The 19,960-nt window shown below is 36.2% G+C and overlaps 1 protein-coding gene across 1 annotated transcript in view; it reads left to right on the plus strand.

The window, feature by feature from the left end:
* MORN5 (MORN repeat containing 5) overlaps positions 1–19,960 on the plus strand; it is a 62,620-nt gene that overhangs the window by 4,025 nt on the left and 38,635 nt on the right. The window contains 6 exon segments of the mRNA XM_043979980.1: positions 994–1,012; positions 1,015–1,091; positions 4,176–4,241; positions 4,244–4,268; positions 4,271–4,300; positions 4,303–4,323. Of these exon segments, the coding sequence (XP_043835915.1) occupies positions 994–1,012; positions 1,015–1,091; positions 4,176–4,241; positions 4,244–4,268; positions 4,271–4,300; positions 4,303–4,323 (238 nt within the window).

Here is a 19,960-nt window from a genome sequence, read left to right on the forward strand (position 1 = left end):
GAAATGAGGTTACCAGTCATGGAGCAGCATGAATCAAGATATGGAGGCAAGAAAGAATAGAAACAGCATATACAGGGAAACATTGAGTATTCAATCAGGGTAGGTGTATTAGATATGTGGAAAAGTAATTTGGCTAAGAATTTTGAACTAAATGACCTATTAATTCTATGAATTCCATAGGAAAGGGGAAGATTTGAAGGGGAGTGAAATAGATCTATATTTTAGGAAGATAAATCTGACAGTAGTATATATAGGGAAAGCAAGAGACTGGCAGCAGACAAATGAGTAAAAATGATATTCAAATAGTCCAGACAGAAGTAATGAAAGTCCGCATGAGGAATAGTAGGAATGGAAAGGGGTGGATTGATGTAAGAGACATTGTGGATATAAAACCAATAGAACTTAGTGACTATCTGGCTATGGATATAGGGAAGAGAGAAAGAATGTTGTGTTTTGTTTTGTTTTTTTAAATGACTCGTTTTAATATACATAACTGAAAAAGTGGTGGGATGGGCAGCTAGGCAGCGCAGCGGATAAAGCACTGGCCCTGGATTCAGGAGTACCTGAGTTCAAATCCAGCCTCAGATACTTGACACTTACTAGCTGTGTGACCCTGGGCAAGTCACTTAACCCCCATCGCCCCACAAAAAACAAAAAAACAACAAAAAAAAAAGTGGTGGGATCACAGAAATAGAAAAGTTAGCAATCAGAGAAGTTATAGGGACAAAGATGTTGAATTCAGTTTGGGGCGTGGTGAATTTGAAGTACAGGTAGGGTATCAAGTTGGAGATAGCCATCATGTACTTAGAGCTATAATTCTAGAGCTTGGAAAGAGTATAGATTTGGAAGTCATCTTTATGAATATGCAGACTGGCCTTCCTCATCAGTAACCTTGTCCTTCCTCCTTTGGCACCATCCTTTTCAAGACCCCAAAGATGATACTTACTCCCCTGCTCTCAGATTCATTAGACAAGCATATTATTTCTTTTTCAGGGGAAATATACTTTTGCTGATGCCTAAAGTACAAAGGAAGAAAAAAATGGCATTACTGTGATGGCTATGACAGAAGATTTTACACTGAAATCTGTGAGGCCTGAAGCTGCAGGTACAAAAAATTATTTTTCTTTTTATAATCTAGAAGTTGGGTGGTGAGGGTAGGGGCTAGGGGAAAACTATATATATATATATATATATATATATATATATATATATATATATATATATATATATATAATATATATCCACATATACATTATACATATATATATACATATACATATATGTATATATAAAAATATATTTTAGTTTGTTGAGTAAAAGAAAATATAGAGCAATAAAACAGTGTAAGCAATGTTTATGATAGAATTAATGGTAAAAAACCTTTTCAATATAATTATTTCCTATTTCTATAGTATCTTAAGGTTACACAGCATCATCTTAATAACAACTACCAGAAAATTAGGTAGTATAATATAGTCACAATTTTATAAATAAGGAATCTGAGGCCCAAGAAGGAAGGTTACAGACATATCTAGTATCTTAAGTCAGAAAGCATTTACTAAGCACTTCCTATGTGTCAAGCTTTATGCTCCATATTGAGGATACAAAGGCAAAATGTGTTGTTGTTGTTGTTTGTCCTTTGTTCTCAAAGAGGATCATGACATGATGTCATGACTTACAGTGTATTGGAGTTAAGTGAGGGAGGGTTGTGCAAGGTCACCAACCTCACCCTCTCCTCCAGAACCTCTAGGTCCGGTGGCAAGATACATATCAGGTTGACTGGAGATGGCCTCAGATGTTTAAGGCAATTGTGGTTAAGTGACTTGCCCACAGTGACAGAGCTAGTAAGTGTCTGAGGTGAGATTTGAACTCAAGTCCTCCCAACTTCAGGGCCAGTGCTCTATCCATTGTGCCACCTAGGTGCCCTACTGGCAAAAACAGACCGATCTTCCTGGATGGAGAAACACATGGAAATTAGGCACATATAAACTATAAACACAAAAGATAGTAATTCTAGGAATTCAATTTAATAATATTGATTAAGCGCCTACTGTAATATCTATTCTTTAAGCTCTGGGAATAGATATAAGAAAAAGAAAGATAGTTCTTGCCCTTGAGAAACTTCCAATGTAATGGGGAAAGATAACACCCAAAGGAAGCTGGAAGAGGGGAGGGGAAAAGAGTGTCCTTTTTCTGTAGACTTGAAACCAGGCAGAGCAGCAGATGAAAAGTGAAGTGAGCTGGACCAAGTTGGAATTTTTTGCCCTGTATAAAGGAAGCACCTGGCAGAAGTTTGTTACTCCACCCTCAGCCTTCCAATGGAGTGGAGAGGAGACTAAGAGCTGTGAAATCCTGAGGCTTGAGTTAGCAGCATAGTGTGATTAGATTAGAGGTGATGATCTTATCCTGGGAGAGGGCATTTGTTCCATTGAGTTAAACCAGGCAGAGAAGACAGATGTAGAGTGGAAAGAAAGGCAGGAAAGGCACCAGCTGGACAGACTGAGAAAGACCTTCCTGTAGCATGTGCATTTTGTGTTCAAGCCTTGAAAGAAGCCAGGCGAAACTAGTGGTGAAGGTTAAGAAGAGAGAGCATTCCAGATATGGGGGACAACCAGCACTAAGGCCAAAGAGGACAGGAGAGGGAATGTTGTGTGTGAGAATGGCAAGCAGGTCTCTATAGAGGCTGCAGAGTTATAGACAGAAAATAAAGTATAAGAAGACTAGAAAGGTAGGAAGGGGTCAGGTTATGAAAAACTTTTAAATGATAAACAGCAAGAAAGTAGCGGCTGTGAGAGTGATGAGAAGAGATGAATATATGAGAGATGTTGTGAAGGTAAAAATGACAAAATTGGGCAACGGATTCATATGTGGGATAAGAGCGAGGAGTTGAGGATGCAATTCTGTAGTAGCAATCTGAGTAACTGGGAGGTTGGAGATGCCCTCTACAGTAATAGGGAAGTTCAGAACAGGGGAAGGATTTGAGGGAAAAAGCTGAATGAGGTCTATTTTGGATATATTGATCTGAGATACCTATGGACCATCCTATCCAAGATGTCTAAGTCAGGAAGTTAATGATGGAGGACTGATGCTTGGGAGAGAAATGAGTTAAATGAACTTGGAATCATCTGCATAGAGATAATGATTAACCTTGAGAGTTGACAAAAAATTATCAAGTAAGACAGTATATAGTGAAAAGGAAGATAAGACTGGGATAGAGCTAGGGAGTGTTAGTGTACATAATATAGATGGAGAACCAGCAAAGGAGACTGAGAGAGCTAAGAGAAGAACACAAGAGAGCAAACAAGACTGGAGAATGCTAAGGCCAATTCTCAAGATTACAATCCCCTTCTTCCTTCCTAAAAGGGAAGAAAGCCAGAGAAAGACAATGCCTTTAAAATGAAAGGAAGATCTTATTAACACAGGAAGAAAAGAAAATTTAACATGCTGCATGGGTTACTATCCAGCTATGCTGAATGGATACCATGTAATAGATTGCAAGGGTTTGACAAAGGTAGGTAAGACATTAGAGGAAGGTGGGCCTCCTTATATGTGTGAGGAATTCAGGGGTGGGAGGGTGTGGCCTTTGATAAGGAGGGAGTTCAGTTCAAGGCTTGATTAGGAGATGTCTTGATAAGGAGATCTCTTTAAAAAAGAAACAGGATTATTCCAAAGTTAAGGAATAGCTAAAGATAAGTTCCACAGTCAGGGTTCTGATTCCCTGCTTTGCTAGATTTACTCTAGGTCATGAAAAGGATTGTTGGTGTGTTAGCAATGAAGCCAGTCCTCATACAGTTGCTCTGGTTACGGATAACTGGGGGGCTCAAGCAAATCAAGGTATTCATTTCACAAAAGAAATAAGTATTGAGGAGATGGTGATCCACAGTGTGCAAATGTAGCACAAATTTTAAAAAATGGCATTAGATTTGTAAGAGATCATTGGTACATCTTCCTCTACAATGAATATGCTTCCTCTTCTTTTAGCAGCTTCCTCCCAATAATTATAAGAGTAATAGAATATCTGAACCAAAAGAGACCTTAGAATATGGAATGTTATAGTTGGAAGGATCTTAAACATAGAACACAGACTACTAGAGCTGAAGGGGGTCTATAAACAGATATACTGTGTATTGTAAATATGGCTGTGTGATTTAGTTCTTTCGGTGAATTAATCATGCGGTGTATCTGCTGCAGGTATTTCTCAGCTCACCAACATAGACCCACCTCGAAAAATTCCTGAAGGTTTTGTTATGACTGTGGAGATGGCTTCTATGACCAGAAGCAAGAGTGATCAGAGACTACAAGAGCGGTTCCTGAGAAATGCAGGTGTGTCATTTCTTCTTCCTATCTATCCATAAATGCGTGTTTGTGGCAAAGGATAGGAAGATCATTGCAGGCCAAAAACACCAAAAAATGATTATGTAAGTACTATCCTATCTCATTCATCATAAATCTACACAACCTGTACTGCATGACCACAGTTGTAACATAAAGAATATCCGTGTTCTCTAATGCATTGTTGGTGGAGCTGTAAACTTATCCAACCATTCTGGAGAGCAATTTGGAAATATGCCCAAAGGGCTATAAAGCGTACATACCCTTTGACCCAGCAATACCACTTTTGTGTCTTTTCCCCAAAGAGATCATGGAAAAAGGAAAAGGACCAACATGTACAAAAATATTATAGCTGCTCTTTTTGTGGTGGCAAGGAATTGGAAATTGAGGGTTTGTCCATCAATTGGGGAATGGCTGGACAAGTTGTGGTATGTGAATGTAATGGAATACTATTGTGCTGTAAGAAACGATGAGCAGGAGTTCAGAAAAAACGGAGGCTCTTGCATGGGCTGATGATGAGTGAGATGAGCAGAACAGAAGAACATGTGCACAGTATCATCAACATTGTGTGTTGATCAACTGTTATAGGAACTAGATTCTTCTCACCAATCGAATGGTACAAGAAAGTTCCAAGGACTCATGATGAAAAGGCTCTCCAAATCCAGAAAAAAAAAGAAAGAAAGAAACTGGAATATGGATGCTGATTGGACCTTACTATCTCTTTGGTTTGGTGCTGTTGTTTTTCTTTTTGAGGGTTTTTCCTTCTTGCTCTGATTCTTCTTGTATAACATGACTAATGCAGAAATATGTTTAATGTTATATATCAGATTACCTGCTGTCTAGTGGAAGGGCGGAGGGAGGGGAGAGAGGGAGAAAATTTGAAATTGGAAATCTTATCTAAACAAAGGTTTGAAAACTTTAATTAATTAATTAAAACTTTTTTAAAAAAAGAATATCATGTTCTTACTACTGATCCAGAAAAAAAAAATTATTACTAATCCACGATGTGTGGCCATCAGGTTCAACGAACATTTATTAGAATGTTCCTGCTGAAAGAAGCTAAGGAAATACTTTAATATGAAATAAATCTGTGATCTTGTCAATGTGAACATTCCTTCCATTATACAGAGCACACTCCATCCACTCCATGTTCGCTGTGAGCTTTTGTAAAGTATTCTCCCTACCTCACGGGAATTCCACATTGCGGGCCTTCCTTTAGCTTTCCTGACCTGGCATGGAAACTATTGTAGCACATGGGCTGCCACTTGTTTTTCCTCACTCACCTTACTACACAACTACCACACATTCTTTCCAGCTATACATATCTTTGGTGACATAGTTTATGCTGTTTCTTCTGTATAATTCTTTGAAAGTAAATAAGCCAAGATGGCGGAGAGGAAGCAGCAAGCTGCCTGAGCTCTCCTTCTGTTCCCTCAAAAAGAACATTAAATCAAGCACCTCTGGACGGATTCTGAAACTACAGAACTGCAAAGAGACAGGAGAGACACAGTCTTCCAATCAGAGATAATTTAGAAGACTTCAGGAAAAGGTCGGTCTGACTCGGCAAAAGGGAGGCCAGCTCAAGGGCAGCAGCCCAGCGCCGAGGGGGTCGGGGCAAGTCAGCAGGAGCTGTGGGCCACAGCCGAACAACTGAGGCCCCTGGAACCTGGCTCAAAAATCTGGTGCCTAAGAAGGACAGTGGAAAAACCTACCTGCACTGGCCGGGAGGGCAGGCTGCCAGCTGTAGGGCCACGAATGTGACAGACAGGATCAGGCGCCTGGCCGAGCGCACTCAGACAGGAAGTGCAGGGGGGTGAACTACACACACTATAAAGGCCTCAGAGCTAAAAAGCAGGTCACACAGCACCTTTACCCTGCACAAGAGGCCCAAAACAAGGGACCCTGGTGCCCCAGCGCAGACCTCAACTTAAAAATAAATAAATAAGCTGCAATAATGAGTAAGAAGCAAAAAAGAGCCCTCTCCATTGAGAGCTTCTGTATCAATAGGGAAGAAGCCAACACAAACTCAGATGAAGACAATACCTCAAATTGCCTACATATGAAGCCTCATGAGGGAAAGTGAATTGGTCTCAAGAACAAAAAGCCTTCCTGGAAGAGTTCAAAAAGGATTTTAAAAATCAATTGAGAGAGGTAGAAGAAAAAATGGGGAGAAAAATGAAAGGAAAACAAGAAAAACTATGAAAAAAAGGAATCAGCAGCTTGGAAAAGGAAGCACAAAGATTGACTGGCCAAATGGAAAAAAAGTGCATAATTTCACTGAGAAAACAATGCTTAAAAATTCATTGGCTAAATGGAAAAAAAGGTGCATAATCTCATTGAAGAAAACAATGCCTTAAAAAATTCATCTGGCCAATGGAAGAAAAGGTGCATAATCTCATTGAAGAAAACACTGCCTTAAAAATTCACTGGCCAATGGAAAAAAAAGGTGCATAATCTCACTGAAGAAAACAATGCCTTAAATTAAAATTGGACAGTTGGAAGATAAGGAATGCATGAGACACCGGGAATCAGTCAAGCAGAATCAAAAGAATGAAAAAATAGAAGAAAATGTGAAATACCTCATTGGAAAGACAACTGATCTGGAAACAGATTGAGGAGAGACAATTTGAGAATCATTGGACTGCCTGAAAGCATGACCAGAAAAAGAATCTAGACACCATATTCCAGGAAATTATTAAGGAGACCTGCCCTGATATCATAGAATCAGATATAAAATCATCATTGAAAGAATCCAACAATCACCTCCTGAAAGAGACCCCAAACGGAAAACTCCAAGGAATATTGTAGCCAAATTCCAGAATTATCAGGTGAAGGAGAAAATACTCCAAGCAGCCAGAAAGAAGCAATTTAAATATCATGGAGCCACAGTCAGGATTGCTCAGGACCTGGCAGCTTCAACATTAAAGGACCGCAAGGCTTGGAATATGATATTCCGGAAGGCAAAGTAGCTTGGATTGCAGCCAAGAATCTATTACCCAGCAAAAAATGTTCGTTCTCTTTCAGGGGAAAAGATGGACATTTAATGACATTGGGGACTTTCAATCTTTCCTGGTGAAAAGACCGGAACTGAATAGAAAATTCAGTCTTAACATACAAGACTCAAGAGAAGTTTAAAAAGGTAAACAGAGGGGAAAAAAAAAAAAGGTTACCCAATTAGGTTAAACTGTTTATATACCTACATGGGAAGATAATACTCATACTCTTAAGAATTGTACATGTATTTGGGCAGAGAGAAGGAGTTTACACAGAGGGTATAAATATAAATTGTCTTTGATGTGATGATACAAAAAAAATTAAGGGGTTTAAAAGGGGGTCTATGGGGAGGAGAGGAAAGGGAGGTGGAATGGGATGAATTATATACATATGAAAGAGGTAAAAAAAAAAAACCTATTACAATAGAGGGAAGAAAGGAGGGGTGAACATTGTTTCAACCCTACTCTCATTAGATTGATCTAAAGAGGGAATAACATCTACATTCATTGATAAAGAAACTTAGCTCATTCTTTAGGAAGCAAAGGGGAAGGGAAAGGAGGGGACTGATAGAAGGGAGGACAAAAGCAAGAGAGAAAAGGGTAAAGAAAGAGAGGGAGGTGATAAAAAGGGAGGGCAGATTGGGGGAGGCAGGGGTAAGAAGTAAAACGTCGGGTGAGGAAGAATAGGGTGAAAGAAGTGGGAAAAGTACAAAGCGGGTTAAATAGGAATGGAGAGAGAATAGACAGTCAGTAATAATAACTGTGAATGTGAATGGATGAACTCTGTATAAATGGAAGCGAATCGCAGAGTGGATTAAAAACCAGAATCCTACAATATGCTGTTTACAAGAAACACATTTGAAGCAGAGAGATACACACAGAGTAAAGGTAAAAGGCTGGAAGCAGAATATATTATGCTTCAGCTAAAGTAACAAAAAACAGGGGTAGCAATCCTTATCTCAGACAAGGCAGGCAAAAAATAGATCTCATTAAAAGAGATAAGGAAGGAAATTACATCTTGCTTAAAGGTACTATAGATAATGAAGTAATATCAATATTAAATTGTATGTGCCAAGTGGTATAGCATCCAAGTTCTTAGAGGAGAAGTTAAATGAGTTACAAGAGGAATTAGACAGTAATACTATCCTAGGGGGGGATCTGAATCCTCCCCCTCTCAGAATTAGATAATCTAGCCAAAAAATAAATAAGAAAGGAAGTGAAAGAGGTGAATAGAATACTAGAAAAGTTAGATATGATAGATGTCTGGAGAAAATTGAATGGGGATAGAAAGGAATATACCTTTTTTCTCAGCAGGTACATGGCCCATTTTCAAAAATTGACCATGTATTAGGGCACAAAAAATCATTAGTCAAATGTAGAAAGGCCCGAAATAGTAATGCATCCCTTCTCAGATCATGATGCAATAAAAAATTACATGTAAGAAAGAGTCAGGGAAAAGTAGAATGAAAATCAATTGGAAACTTAAATAATATCATTCTAGAGAATGAATGCGGCCAAACAAGAAATCATAGAAACAATCAATAAACTATATCCAAGAGAATGACAATAATGAGACAACATACCAAAATCTATGGGATGCAGCCAAAGCAGTGCTTAGGGGAAAATGTATAGCTCTAAATGCTTACATGAATAAAAAAGAGAAAGAGGAGATTAATGAATTGGGCATGCAACTTAAAAAGCTAGAAAAAGAACAAATTAGAAATCACCCAATTAGATACTAAACTAGAGATTTTTGAAAATTAAAGGAAAAATTAATAAGATTGAAAGCAAAAAAAACTATAGAATTAATCAATAAAACTAAGAGCTGGTTTTATGAAAAAACCAATAAAATAGATAAATATTGCTTAATTTGGTTTAAAAACAGAAAGAAGAAAACCAAATTACCCAGTATCAAAATGAAAAGGGTGATGTTAACACCAATGAAGTGGAAATTAAATCACTAATTAGGAATTATTTTGCCCAACTGTATGCCAATAAATTGACAATCTAAATGAAATGATGAATATTTACAAAAATGCAAACTGCCCAGGATAACTGAAGAGGAAATAAAATCCTTAATAACCCATATTAGAAAAAGAAATTGAACAAGCCATTAATGAACTCCCCTAAGAAAAAATCCCCAGGGGCCAGATGGGTTTATGGATGAATTTACCAAACATTTAAAGAACAATTAATTCCAATATTATACAAATTATTTGGAAAAATAGGTAAGAAGGGTTCTAACAAATTCGTTTTTATGACACAAATATGGCGGTGATACCAAAACCAGGCAAAGTAAAAACAAAGAAAGAAACTTATAGACCAATTTCCCTAATGAATATTGATGCTAAAATCTTAAATAAGATATTAGCAAGGAGATTACAGCAAGTGATCACCAGGATAATACACTATGACCAGGTGGGATTTATACCAGGAATGCAGGGGCGGTTCAACATTAGTAAAACATTAGGCATATTAACATAATCAACCACATCAATAAGAAAACAAACCAAAATCATATGATTATCTCAATAGATGCAGAGAAAGCTTTTGAACAAAATACAACACCCATTCCTAATAAAACACTAGAGAGTTTAGGAATTGTGTGGAGCTTTCCTTAAAATAATAAACAGTATCTACCTAAATCCATCAGCAAGTATTATATGCAATGGAGAGTAAATTAGAGGCCTTCCCAATAAGATCAGGGGTGAAACAGGGATGTCCATATCACCTCTGTTATTCAATATTGTACTAGAAATGTTAGCTTTAGCAATCAGAGAAGAAAAGGAATTAAAGGAATTAGAGGAGGAAACAAAACTATCACTCTTTGCAGGTGATATGATGGTATACTTAAAGAATCTAGAGAATCAACTCAAAATTAACTGGAAACCAATTAACAACTTTAGCAAAGTAGCAGGATCTAAAATAAACCACATAAATCATCAGCATTCTATACATGACCAACAAAGTCCAGCAGCAAGAGATAGTCAAGGAGAAATCCCATTAAAGTAACAGTAGATAATTATAAAATACTGGGATGTCTACTTGCCAAGCCAAACCCAGGAACCTCTATGAACACAACTACCAAACACTCTTCCCACGAATCAAATCAGATCTAAATAATTGGAAAGATATCAATTGCTCATGGATAGGCAGAGCTAATATAGTAAAAATGACAATACTACCTAAATTAATTTACCTTATTCAATGCATACCAATCAGACTACCTAAAAAATTATTTTATAGAGCTAGAAAAAAATCTAACAAAATTCATCTGGAAAAACAAAAAATCAAGACTATCCAGGGAAACTAATGAAAAAATTCATAGGAGGCTGGGTTTAGTGGTACCAGACCTGGAGCTTTACTATAAGCGGCCAGTCAATCAAAATTATCTGGTACTGGCTAAGAAATAGAGTGGAGGATCAATGGAATAAGCTAGGCACAGGAAATGCAGTAGTAAATGACACTAGTAACTGTAGTGTTTGATAAACCCAAAGACCCCAGATTCTGGATAGGAACTCAGTATTTGACAAAAACTGCTGGGAAAACTGGAAGATAGTATGGCATAAATTAGGCATAGACCAACATCTTACACCCTTATACTAAAATAAGGTCAAAATGGATACACGATTAGACATAAGAGGTGATTACCATAGGTAATTAGAGAGAGAAAAGGAATAGTATACCTATCAGATCTTTGAAAGGAAAACAGTTTATGGACCAAACAAGAGACTAGAGTATATTATAAAATGTAAATGGATGATTCTTGCATTACATTAAACTAAAAAATTTTTGTACAAACAGAAACAATGCATCAAAATTAGAAGGGAGGCAGAAAGCTGGGAAACAATTTTTATGACCAGTACTTCTGATAAAGGCCTCATTTCTAAAATATATAGGGAGCTAAATACAAAGTTATAAGCAATCCAAGTCATTCCCCAATTGAGAATGGTCAAAGGATATGAACAGGCAGTTTTCTGATGAAGAAACCAAAGCTATCTCTATTCCCATATGAAAAAATGCTCTAAATCTCTAATGATTAGAGAGATGCAATTAAAACAACTCTGAGGTACCACCTGACACCTATAAGATTGGCTAAATGACAAAAAGGAAAATAATAAATGTTGGAGAAGCCTGTGGAAAAATTGGAACACTACTGCATGTTGGTGGAGCTGTGAACATGATCCAGCCATTCTGGAGATCAATTTGGAATTATGCCCAAAGGGCGATAAAGCTGTGCATACCCCTTTGACCTAGCAATACCCATTTTTGGGTCTTTTTCCCCAAAGAAATCATGGAAAGGGAAAGGGACCCCACATGTACAAAATATTCTATAGCTGCTCTTATATGCAGGGTTGGCAGGAATTGGAAGTTTGAGGGGATGCCCATCAATTGGGGAATGGCTGACAAGTTGTGGTATATGAATACAATGGAATTACTATTGTGCTGTAAGAAATAATGAGCAGGAGGAGTTCAGAGAAACCTGGAGGGTCTTGCGTGGGCTGTGATGAGTGAGCATGCAGCAGAACCAGAAGAACATTGTACAGAGTATCATCAACATTGAGTGTTGATCTACTGTGATGGACTATATTCTTCTCACCAATGCAATGGTACAGAAGAGTTCAAGGAAATCGTGATAGAAGAGGATCTCCAAATCCAGGAAAAAAGAAAAAAGAACTGTGGGTAGATTGCTGAATGAATCATACTATTTCCTTTTGGTTTTGGTGCTGATGTTTTTCTATTGTGAGGTTTTTCATCATTGCTCTGATTTTTTCTCTTATAACATGACTAATGCAGAAATATGTTTAATGTTTATTATGTGTGTGTGTGTGTAACTACTATAATATATATATATATATATACTATTTATATATATTATATATATATATATATAATATATATATATAAACCTATATCAGATTACCTAGCTGTCTAGGGGAGGGGGGAGGGAGGGGAGGGAGGGAGAAAAATCTGAAATTGGAAAGCTTGTATAAACAAAGTTGAGAACCATCTTTACATGTAACGGGAAAAAAAATAAAATACTCTTATTAATTAAAAAATAAGAAAGTAATAAGCCATCTGTCCATCATAACCTTGTGGATGATTGCAGTAGCCTTTCTAGACTTGTACCACTTCTTCCCTAATCAGAACTTACCATCTTGACCTCAATGCCTCTCTTGCACAAGTGGATATCCCTATGTGAACTGCAATCCCTTGTCACTCCTGTTGCTTAATTGCTCCTGCTCCCTCCAAGGCACAAGTCAAGTACTTGCTGAGTCAGTCTCCCTGGTCTCCCCACATAGCAGCACTCTTCTTCTCTGCATGTTAGTTTTACACCATTTTATATTTATTTACTCTTGTATATCTTGTGTCCCCACTAGTAAGATGTATGTTCCTTAAGGGCAAGCACTGTTATAATTTTGTCCTTTTTGTATCATAGGAACAAGAAATGCCTTGCTTCTCCCTGTAGTAGGCTCTTAACAAACATTTATTACATCTTCATGAATTAGATTCCCTCAGAGAGTCTACCATTTTATGATTTATAGCTATATAGCTTCATCAAGATAATACTGGTGTTAAAAAGTTGAATTTTGTTTCAGAGAGAAGTTTGGTGTAATTGAAAGCACTGTGAAATTTTCCAAATAAAATCTGTTAAATTAATTTGTCTTATTCCTGTTCAATTTTCCTGCCCAGCTCATTGTTTGCAAAGATATAGGTACCAATAGAGTAGCTCTATGAGCTGCCCATACTACTGCATTTCATAATCTAGATCATAGTCTTCATCGAATCAAGCCAAATTCCTTTTCAATGACTTTAGAAGTCATTTAGGAACCTCGGAAATGCTATATGGTTTGAGAAAAGCAACATAATATAATCTACAAGTAAGAGTATCTGGAGGACCTCAAAGCTACAGGAAATCTCTTCTATTTGCAGTATGTGCTGGACAGAGGCAATTTGGTGGTATAGTGCATGTAGAAGGCTGGGCTTAGAGTCAGGAATAATCTAACTCCAACCTCTGACACTTACTAGCTTTGTGACTTCTAGGCAAGTCACTTAGTCTTTTGCCTCAGTTTCCTTAACTTATAAATAGGGAATAATAATAGCACCTTCTTCACAAGGTTAGTGTGAAGATCAAATGAAAAAAATTGATTAGGAGCTTAGCACAGTACCTGGCATATAGTTGGTACTTAATAAATGCCATGCTTCTTTCCTTCATTTCTTAGACATCCTTTAGGGTGGTAACATCTATGGTGAGCATACATCTGCTTGTTCATGAGCCTTCTTGATGTAATAATGAAGAATATCAGTTTATCTGCTTGTTTCATCAATCTTATGATATTAATATAAGCATGTAGTGAGCCTTTAAAGTTGGGTGATAATTCATTACTTTTTAATAGTCAACAGATAACATTTATAGTGGGATTTTTGTGTTTTCTACATTTTTAAGACTAATTGTGTAACTGTCAAGATGTATTCTGTGTCTAATATAATTTATAAAAGACTGCTTTGTATTTATTGTTTGGTTATACTGTTGTTTTATATTTTCATCAAGGATACCTTTGATAATAGATAAGGTTTTATAAGATGAAAAGATAGACATGTGAATCATGAATTATTTCTATGATTATTAATTATCAAGCAATTGTCCTTTTTCTTTTCTCTCACCTCCCCCCATTACACACACATAACACTAGAAAAAAAGAAAATAAAGACAAAAGCTCTTGTAACAATATAAGCATAGTCAAGCAATACAATCTACTTTTTAATCCATCTCTGTCTGTCATGTGGTAGGTAGCATTTTTCATCATCTGTCCTCCCTCTGGAGTAATGGTTGATCGTTGTATTGATCAGAGTTCTTAAGTCTTTCAAAAATTGTTCATTTTTACAATATTTCGTATTACAGTATAAGCTATTTTCCTTGCCACAAAGATTCTTTCCCATTTTACTCTTTTCTTTTCTAATCTTAACTGCTTTGGAATTGTTTGTGCAATAAAAAAAAAACCAAAAGAAAATTTAGTATTATATACAGGGCTTCTTAAACTTTTTTACTCTCATGACCCCCTTTTCACCTGAAAAATTTTTAAGTGACCCTGGGCATATAGATGTATAAAATAGGCATACATAACTTTTTACTGTTGCTAAATTTTTTGCACCCCCCGCCATGGAGTTATGACTCATTAGTTTAAGAAGATAGAATATAACCCAACTTCTACATTTGTTCTTGTGTGATCCTCTCTATCTCCTTGTTTGATCATGAACTCTGCCTTATCCATAGATCCAAAAGGTAATTTCTTCCTTGTCCTCCTAGTTTGTTTTTTATGGTGTAAACTTTTATATTCATTTGGAACATGTTTTGGCATATGGCATGAGGCATTGATCTAAACCTTAATTCCTAGGCTTTCCAATATTCAGTTTTTCCTGTCAAATTCTTACATTAGTACCTGAGGGCTAAGCTGCTATGTTTGCTTCTACATGTTATGTACCTAATCTGTTCCACTGATCCTCTATTTTTTAACCAGTACCAAATTGTTTAGGTAGTTACTGCTTTGTATTATGGTTTGATAAATGATGATTCTAAAGTCCTTCCCTTCCCACTTCCTTCCCACTTTTTTTTTTCATTATTTTCCTCTGAGATTAATGATCTTATTTCCTGTGAGATAATGACTTGCCTTCTCCAGATGAGTCTTTTTTTTCTAGTTCTAAGAAAGTATCTCCTTTTGTAGTTTGATTGAAATGGCACTGAATAAGTAAATTAACTTAGATATTATTGTCTTTTTAAAAATCATATCGATTTGGCCTGCCCATGAGCAATTAATATTTTCCTAATTATTTAGGTAGACAGTTTCTAAAAAACAATATTTTGTCATTTTATTCAATATAGTTACTGTGCACATTTTTGATAGGTAAACTCCTAGGTAATTTCTTTTAACATTCTTCACTTTTTTATATGGAATTTCTCCTTCTATCTCTGCTACTGGGGTTTTATTGCTAATATTCAGAAATGCCTGATAATTTCTATGGATTTATTTTATGTCCAGCAATTAAGCTGAAGTTATTATTTCAATTAATTTTGAATTGACTATCTAGGGTTTTCTAAGCACCCCATCATATCATTTGCAAAAAGTGATAGCTTTGTTTTCTTTGCCTATTCTTATTTCCTTGATTTCTTTTCTCCGTTGTATTGCTATAGGCAGCATTTCCCTCGCTTAACCTCTGATTATCCAGTTTATCTGCATTACATATAATGCTGGTTCTTGGTTTTAGATAAAACTATTGTCATGAAAAGGAGAAGATTTCTTCCTAAATTTTCTAGTATTTTGAACAGAAATTAGTGTTTTATTTCTCAAAAGTTTTTTCTGCATATGTTGATATAATTATATTTTTATAGTTCTTGTTATGAACATGGTCATTTATGTTTGTAATTTTTCTTATATTAAGTCAACCCTACATTACTAATTCCAACCTAATCATAATATATAGTCATTGTGATATGTTGCTATAGCTTCTTTGCTAATATTTTATTTAAAATTTTTATATCAATGTTCATTAGGGATGTTGGTCTATAATTTTCATTCTCTCTCTAAATTTCCCTGGTTTAGCAATCAAAACCATATTTGTGTCATAGAGGGAATTTAGTAGGTTCCCTTATATTTCAATTTTTGCAAACAATTTTGTGTAATATAGAATTAATTATTCTTTGAATTTTTGCTATTTATTTAAGTTGTCAATTTTATTAGTATATAATTGGGCAAAATCCATTTCTTTCAATAGCTTTTTTTTTTTGGTGAGGCAATTGAGGTTAAGTGACTTGCCTAGGGTCACACAGCTAGTAAGTGTTAAGTGTCTGAGGCCAGATTTGGACTCAGGTCCTCCTGAATCCAGGGCCAGTGCTCTATCCACTGTGCCACCTAGCTGCTCCTAAATCCATTTCTAATTATATCCTTTATTTCTTCATTTGTTGTGATTTCTTTTTTTCATTTTTGATACTGATAATTTGATTTTTATCCAAATTCACTAGTAGTGTTGAATTTTGTATTGATTTTTTAAAATCTGATTTTATTTGTCAATTCATTTTTTATTTCTATTATGTTCATATCTTTATAATATCTATAGTTTGACATTCACTTGGGGTTTTTAAAAGTTTCTTGGTTTTCTAGATTTTTTAGTTGCAGGTCCAATTCTTTGATCTTTCTTTTTTGTCTGCAATAAAGTGTTTAGAATTATAAGTCTTTGCCTCAGAACTGCTTGGGCTACATCCTAAAATTGTTGTATGTTGTATCATTGTTGTCATCTTTAATGAAATTATTTGTCAATTCTATGATTTTCTCTTTGACCCATAAGTTCTTTAGAATGAATTTAAATATTTAATCTCCAGTTAACTTTTACTTTTTTTTCCATTGGACCATTATTGAATATAATTTTATTTATTACATTTGTTTGCAGATAAATACTGAAAATATTTATTCATTAACTATTATTACATGTGTAAACACATAAAGGATGTGTTGAATATTACTCTTTCTCTGCATCACTTTTGTGAGGTTTTTATGCCTTATAAAAGTCCTATGACAGCTCAGAAATATGTATATTCCTTCTATTTATTACCAGAGCTCTATCATATCTAACTTCTCTAAAATTCTGTTCAGGTCTTTACCTTTTTTTCTTGTTTATTTTGTATTAGACTTGTTCAGTTCTGAGAAGGGCATACTGAAATGCTCTGTTATTATAGTTTAGTCTAATTATCTCTATAACTAATTTAGTTTTTCCTTTAATTATTTATATGCTATGCCATTTGGTACTGCAGCAATATCACTGATACCTGTTCTTCCCCATAATCTGAGATTCCCCTCTCCTAGATAGGCAGATACACCTGAGGTATAAGTCTCAGATCCCCTCTGGGGACTGGAGTGACCATCCTAAATGGTGTATCCCTGACTAGAGGTCAAGTATCAGATCCTCTCCTCTAGGAATTACAAATCTGAGTGATCACTATGAGGCCCTACATCTCACACCTGGGAGTTAGAGTATCAGATCCCCTCCTCCTCAGGGGTTTGGGTTTTGGAAAAACAATACTGAGCCTCTTGTTCCCAGGGTGGGGGTGGGGGGGATTGCTGAGTCCAGGAGAGGGAAAGAGCTGCAGCCCTACCTCTGGGAGTTGAGTTGTAGTAGTCAAAGAATGCAGAGATTCACTACTCCACCATCTTGGTGATCTCCAATGAATCTTCATTATTTATGTTCTTTCTGTTACATTTTTGAGGCATTAGTAATGTTTGTAATTTTTCCCAGTTGCTCAGTAATGTCATATATCTTCAGAATCAGTTTCTTACCCATATCCTAAACTTGCATAACCTCTAGAATAGACTCCCTGTGTGTTGATTTGGTCTGGTCCAGTTGCTTTTCCCATCTTTGTTTTCTTATTAATTCTATCATTTCTACTTCTTTATGGATACATCATGGATTATGATGTTAGTTAGCATCTCAGTTTTGGTATCCTCTAGAATATAGTGGCCCCATAATATTCCTAATGTTCTGAGATTTCTTATGACTCATAAATTCTATTCATTAAATCACCCATTTGTTAAGCAACTATACTTAATATGCACATTACTTGAAGGTTAAACAAAATTTAAATAAGACATCCTCACATTCATGCAAATTAGTAGCAAAAAACAAAGTAAATAAAACTATAACACACATGAATCACCTGAAAACTTCATTGTAGAAGTACAAAACAAAGTAGTTTGTTAGGTCCAGGGAAGTTGTGGGAGAGTGGTGGGTCAAGAAGCCTTTACAAAGGAACCAATATTTGAGTTGGGCTTTAAGGGACAGTAAGAATTCAACTGGTGGAGAAAGAGAGATGGTAGTCCAGTAGCAAAAACAATATAATCAAAAGAATGGAGGCAGCAAAGCATTGGGGATGTTCAAGGCCAAAAAGTAATACAGTACAGTTGACACAAAGAGTACATGGCAAGAAGGGGAGAAAGGCTAGAAAGGCAGAGTGATTCTATTAGTTCCTTCAAGTCCTACCATTTTATGTTATAACACTCATATTCTTTACATTCGGTGTCTCCAATTGTCCTTTAATTTTATGGTTCAATGATCTGGAATAGAAATAACCAAGGGATATTTTGGTTGCAATATTATAGGACACTATAGAAATGTAAGTGTCTTGCAAACCACTAAATGTGGGTCTTTGTTTTTCTGCTACCTATTCATTAAACTTGATTCACTTTATCCTATACCAGTAACTCCTCTGGACTTTCAGTCTACCCTAAAATAGAATTGCTTGATTCTTACCACCTTCTATTTTCCCTAAGATTCCTTTCTTGCCCTGCACTCACAAACTCATTCTATAAACAATGCATTTTGGGGCAGAGAGAAGCCTTATTTCTACGGACTACTGGCTATTTCCAAGAGTGGGCCACCTGAATAAACAACATGATCAAACCAGGTCATAAGTTTGATTATTGAAATGATCCCAGAATAAACAAGGGGCACACTCAAACTACTGCAATTTAGAAAGCAATGTGACTTGAGTGTGTCACATAGTCTGAACACCTCTAATTTACATGAGTCAACAAGGTGGGCCGAAAGAGCAGATAAACTGTCTCTAATTAACCTTTCTTTCTAAACCAAAATTCCTCTGTTCCATCTTGATTTCATTTTGGCCTGTGAAGAAATTACCCTTCTCTTTCTGGTACTTAGGAATTATATGTGAGTATAACTAACAGTCTACATTCATGTTTCTAACATTCTGTATTTTAAAGACTTTTCAGCTCTAACGTTTTTAGTCATAAAGTTCTTCCAGCTCTACATTTTATGTTCTAATGTCCTTCTAAGCCCCAAGCATTTCTATATTCTAATGGTCCATTCCAGCTTGACTAGACCTAGGATTCTCTAAAATTCTTTGTCTTAGATTGATGGTTACAAGGTCGAGGGTATAAAGCTTGTTATTCTGCTTCCTGAGGTAAACGGTAATGTATTGAATGAATTCAATGAAAAATGCAGTTGGGGAAAATACTATAGAGAGGGTTAGCCAGGAAGGATGGTTAGAATTTCATGAATTTTAGATATGGAGAGATCTCAGTCTAATCCATGCCTAGAGCATCAAATCCCCTCAATAATAATTCAGTCAGTGACTTCTAGTAATAGGAATTCATCACTTCCTAAGGTAACCATTTTATGGAAATATCTAATTGTTAGAAAGTTGAATATAGGCTCCCCTTCCACCACCACACCCACCAGAGTCTTCTCTAGGATAAGGTAAGGAACCCCTACCTCTCACCAAACTTTCCATATCTTCTTGTGACTCCTAGAAATCTCACAGGTCTCTTATCACTATCTATCATGAGGTTGAACTTCAAAAGAGAAGGTCAAAACAATATATTCTTGGGCCTCACTCAGCAAACTTCAGCTATTATACTCTGCCTATACTTATTGCTCAATGCTTAATATACTCTCATCCTCTTATACTTACCCCCATCCCAGTGATTTTTGAATCACTGGTGGCCTATGTACAAACCCTGTTTCCCATCTTTGACTAACCAATTCCTCATGTTTATCCACCTCAACCCACACCCCACAAAGTTCCACTCCAGATCTGCCCTCCCTCTTCCACTGCATCCTCTGGGATG

Source organism: Dromiciops gliroides, chromosome 2, assembly GCF_019393635.1.
Source record: "Dromiciops gliroides isolate mDroGli1 chromosome 2, mDroGli1.pri, whole genome shotgun sequence".
Classification (NCBI taxonomy): Eukaryota; Metazoa; Chordata; class Mammalia; order Microbiotheria; family Microbiotheriidae; genus Dromiciops; species Dromiciops gliroides.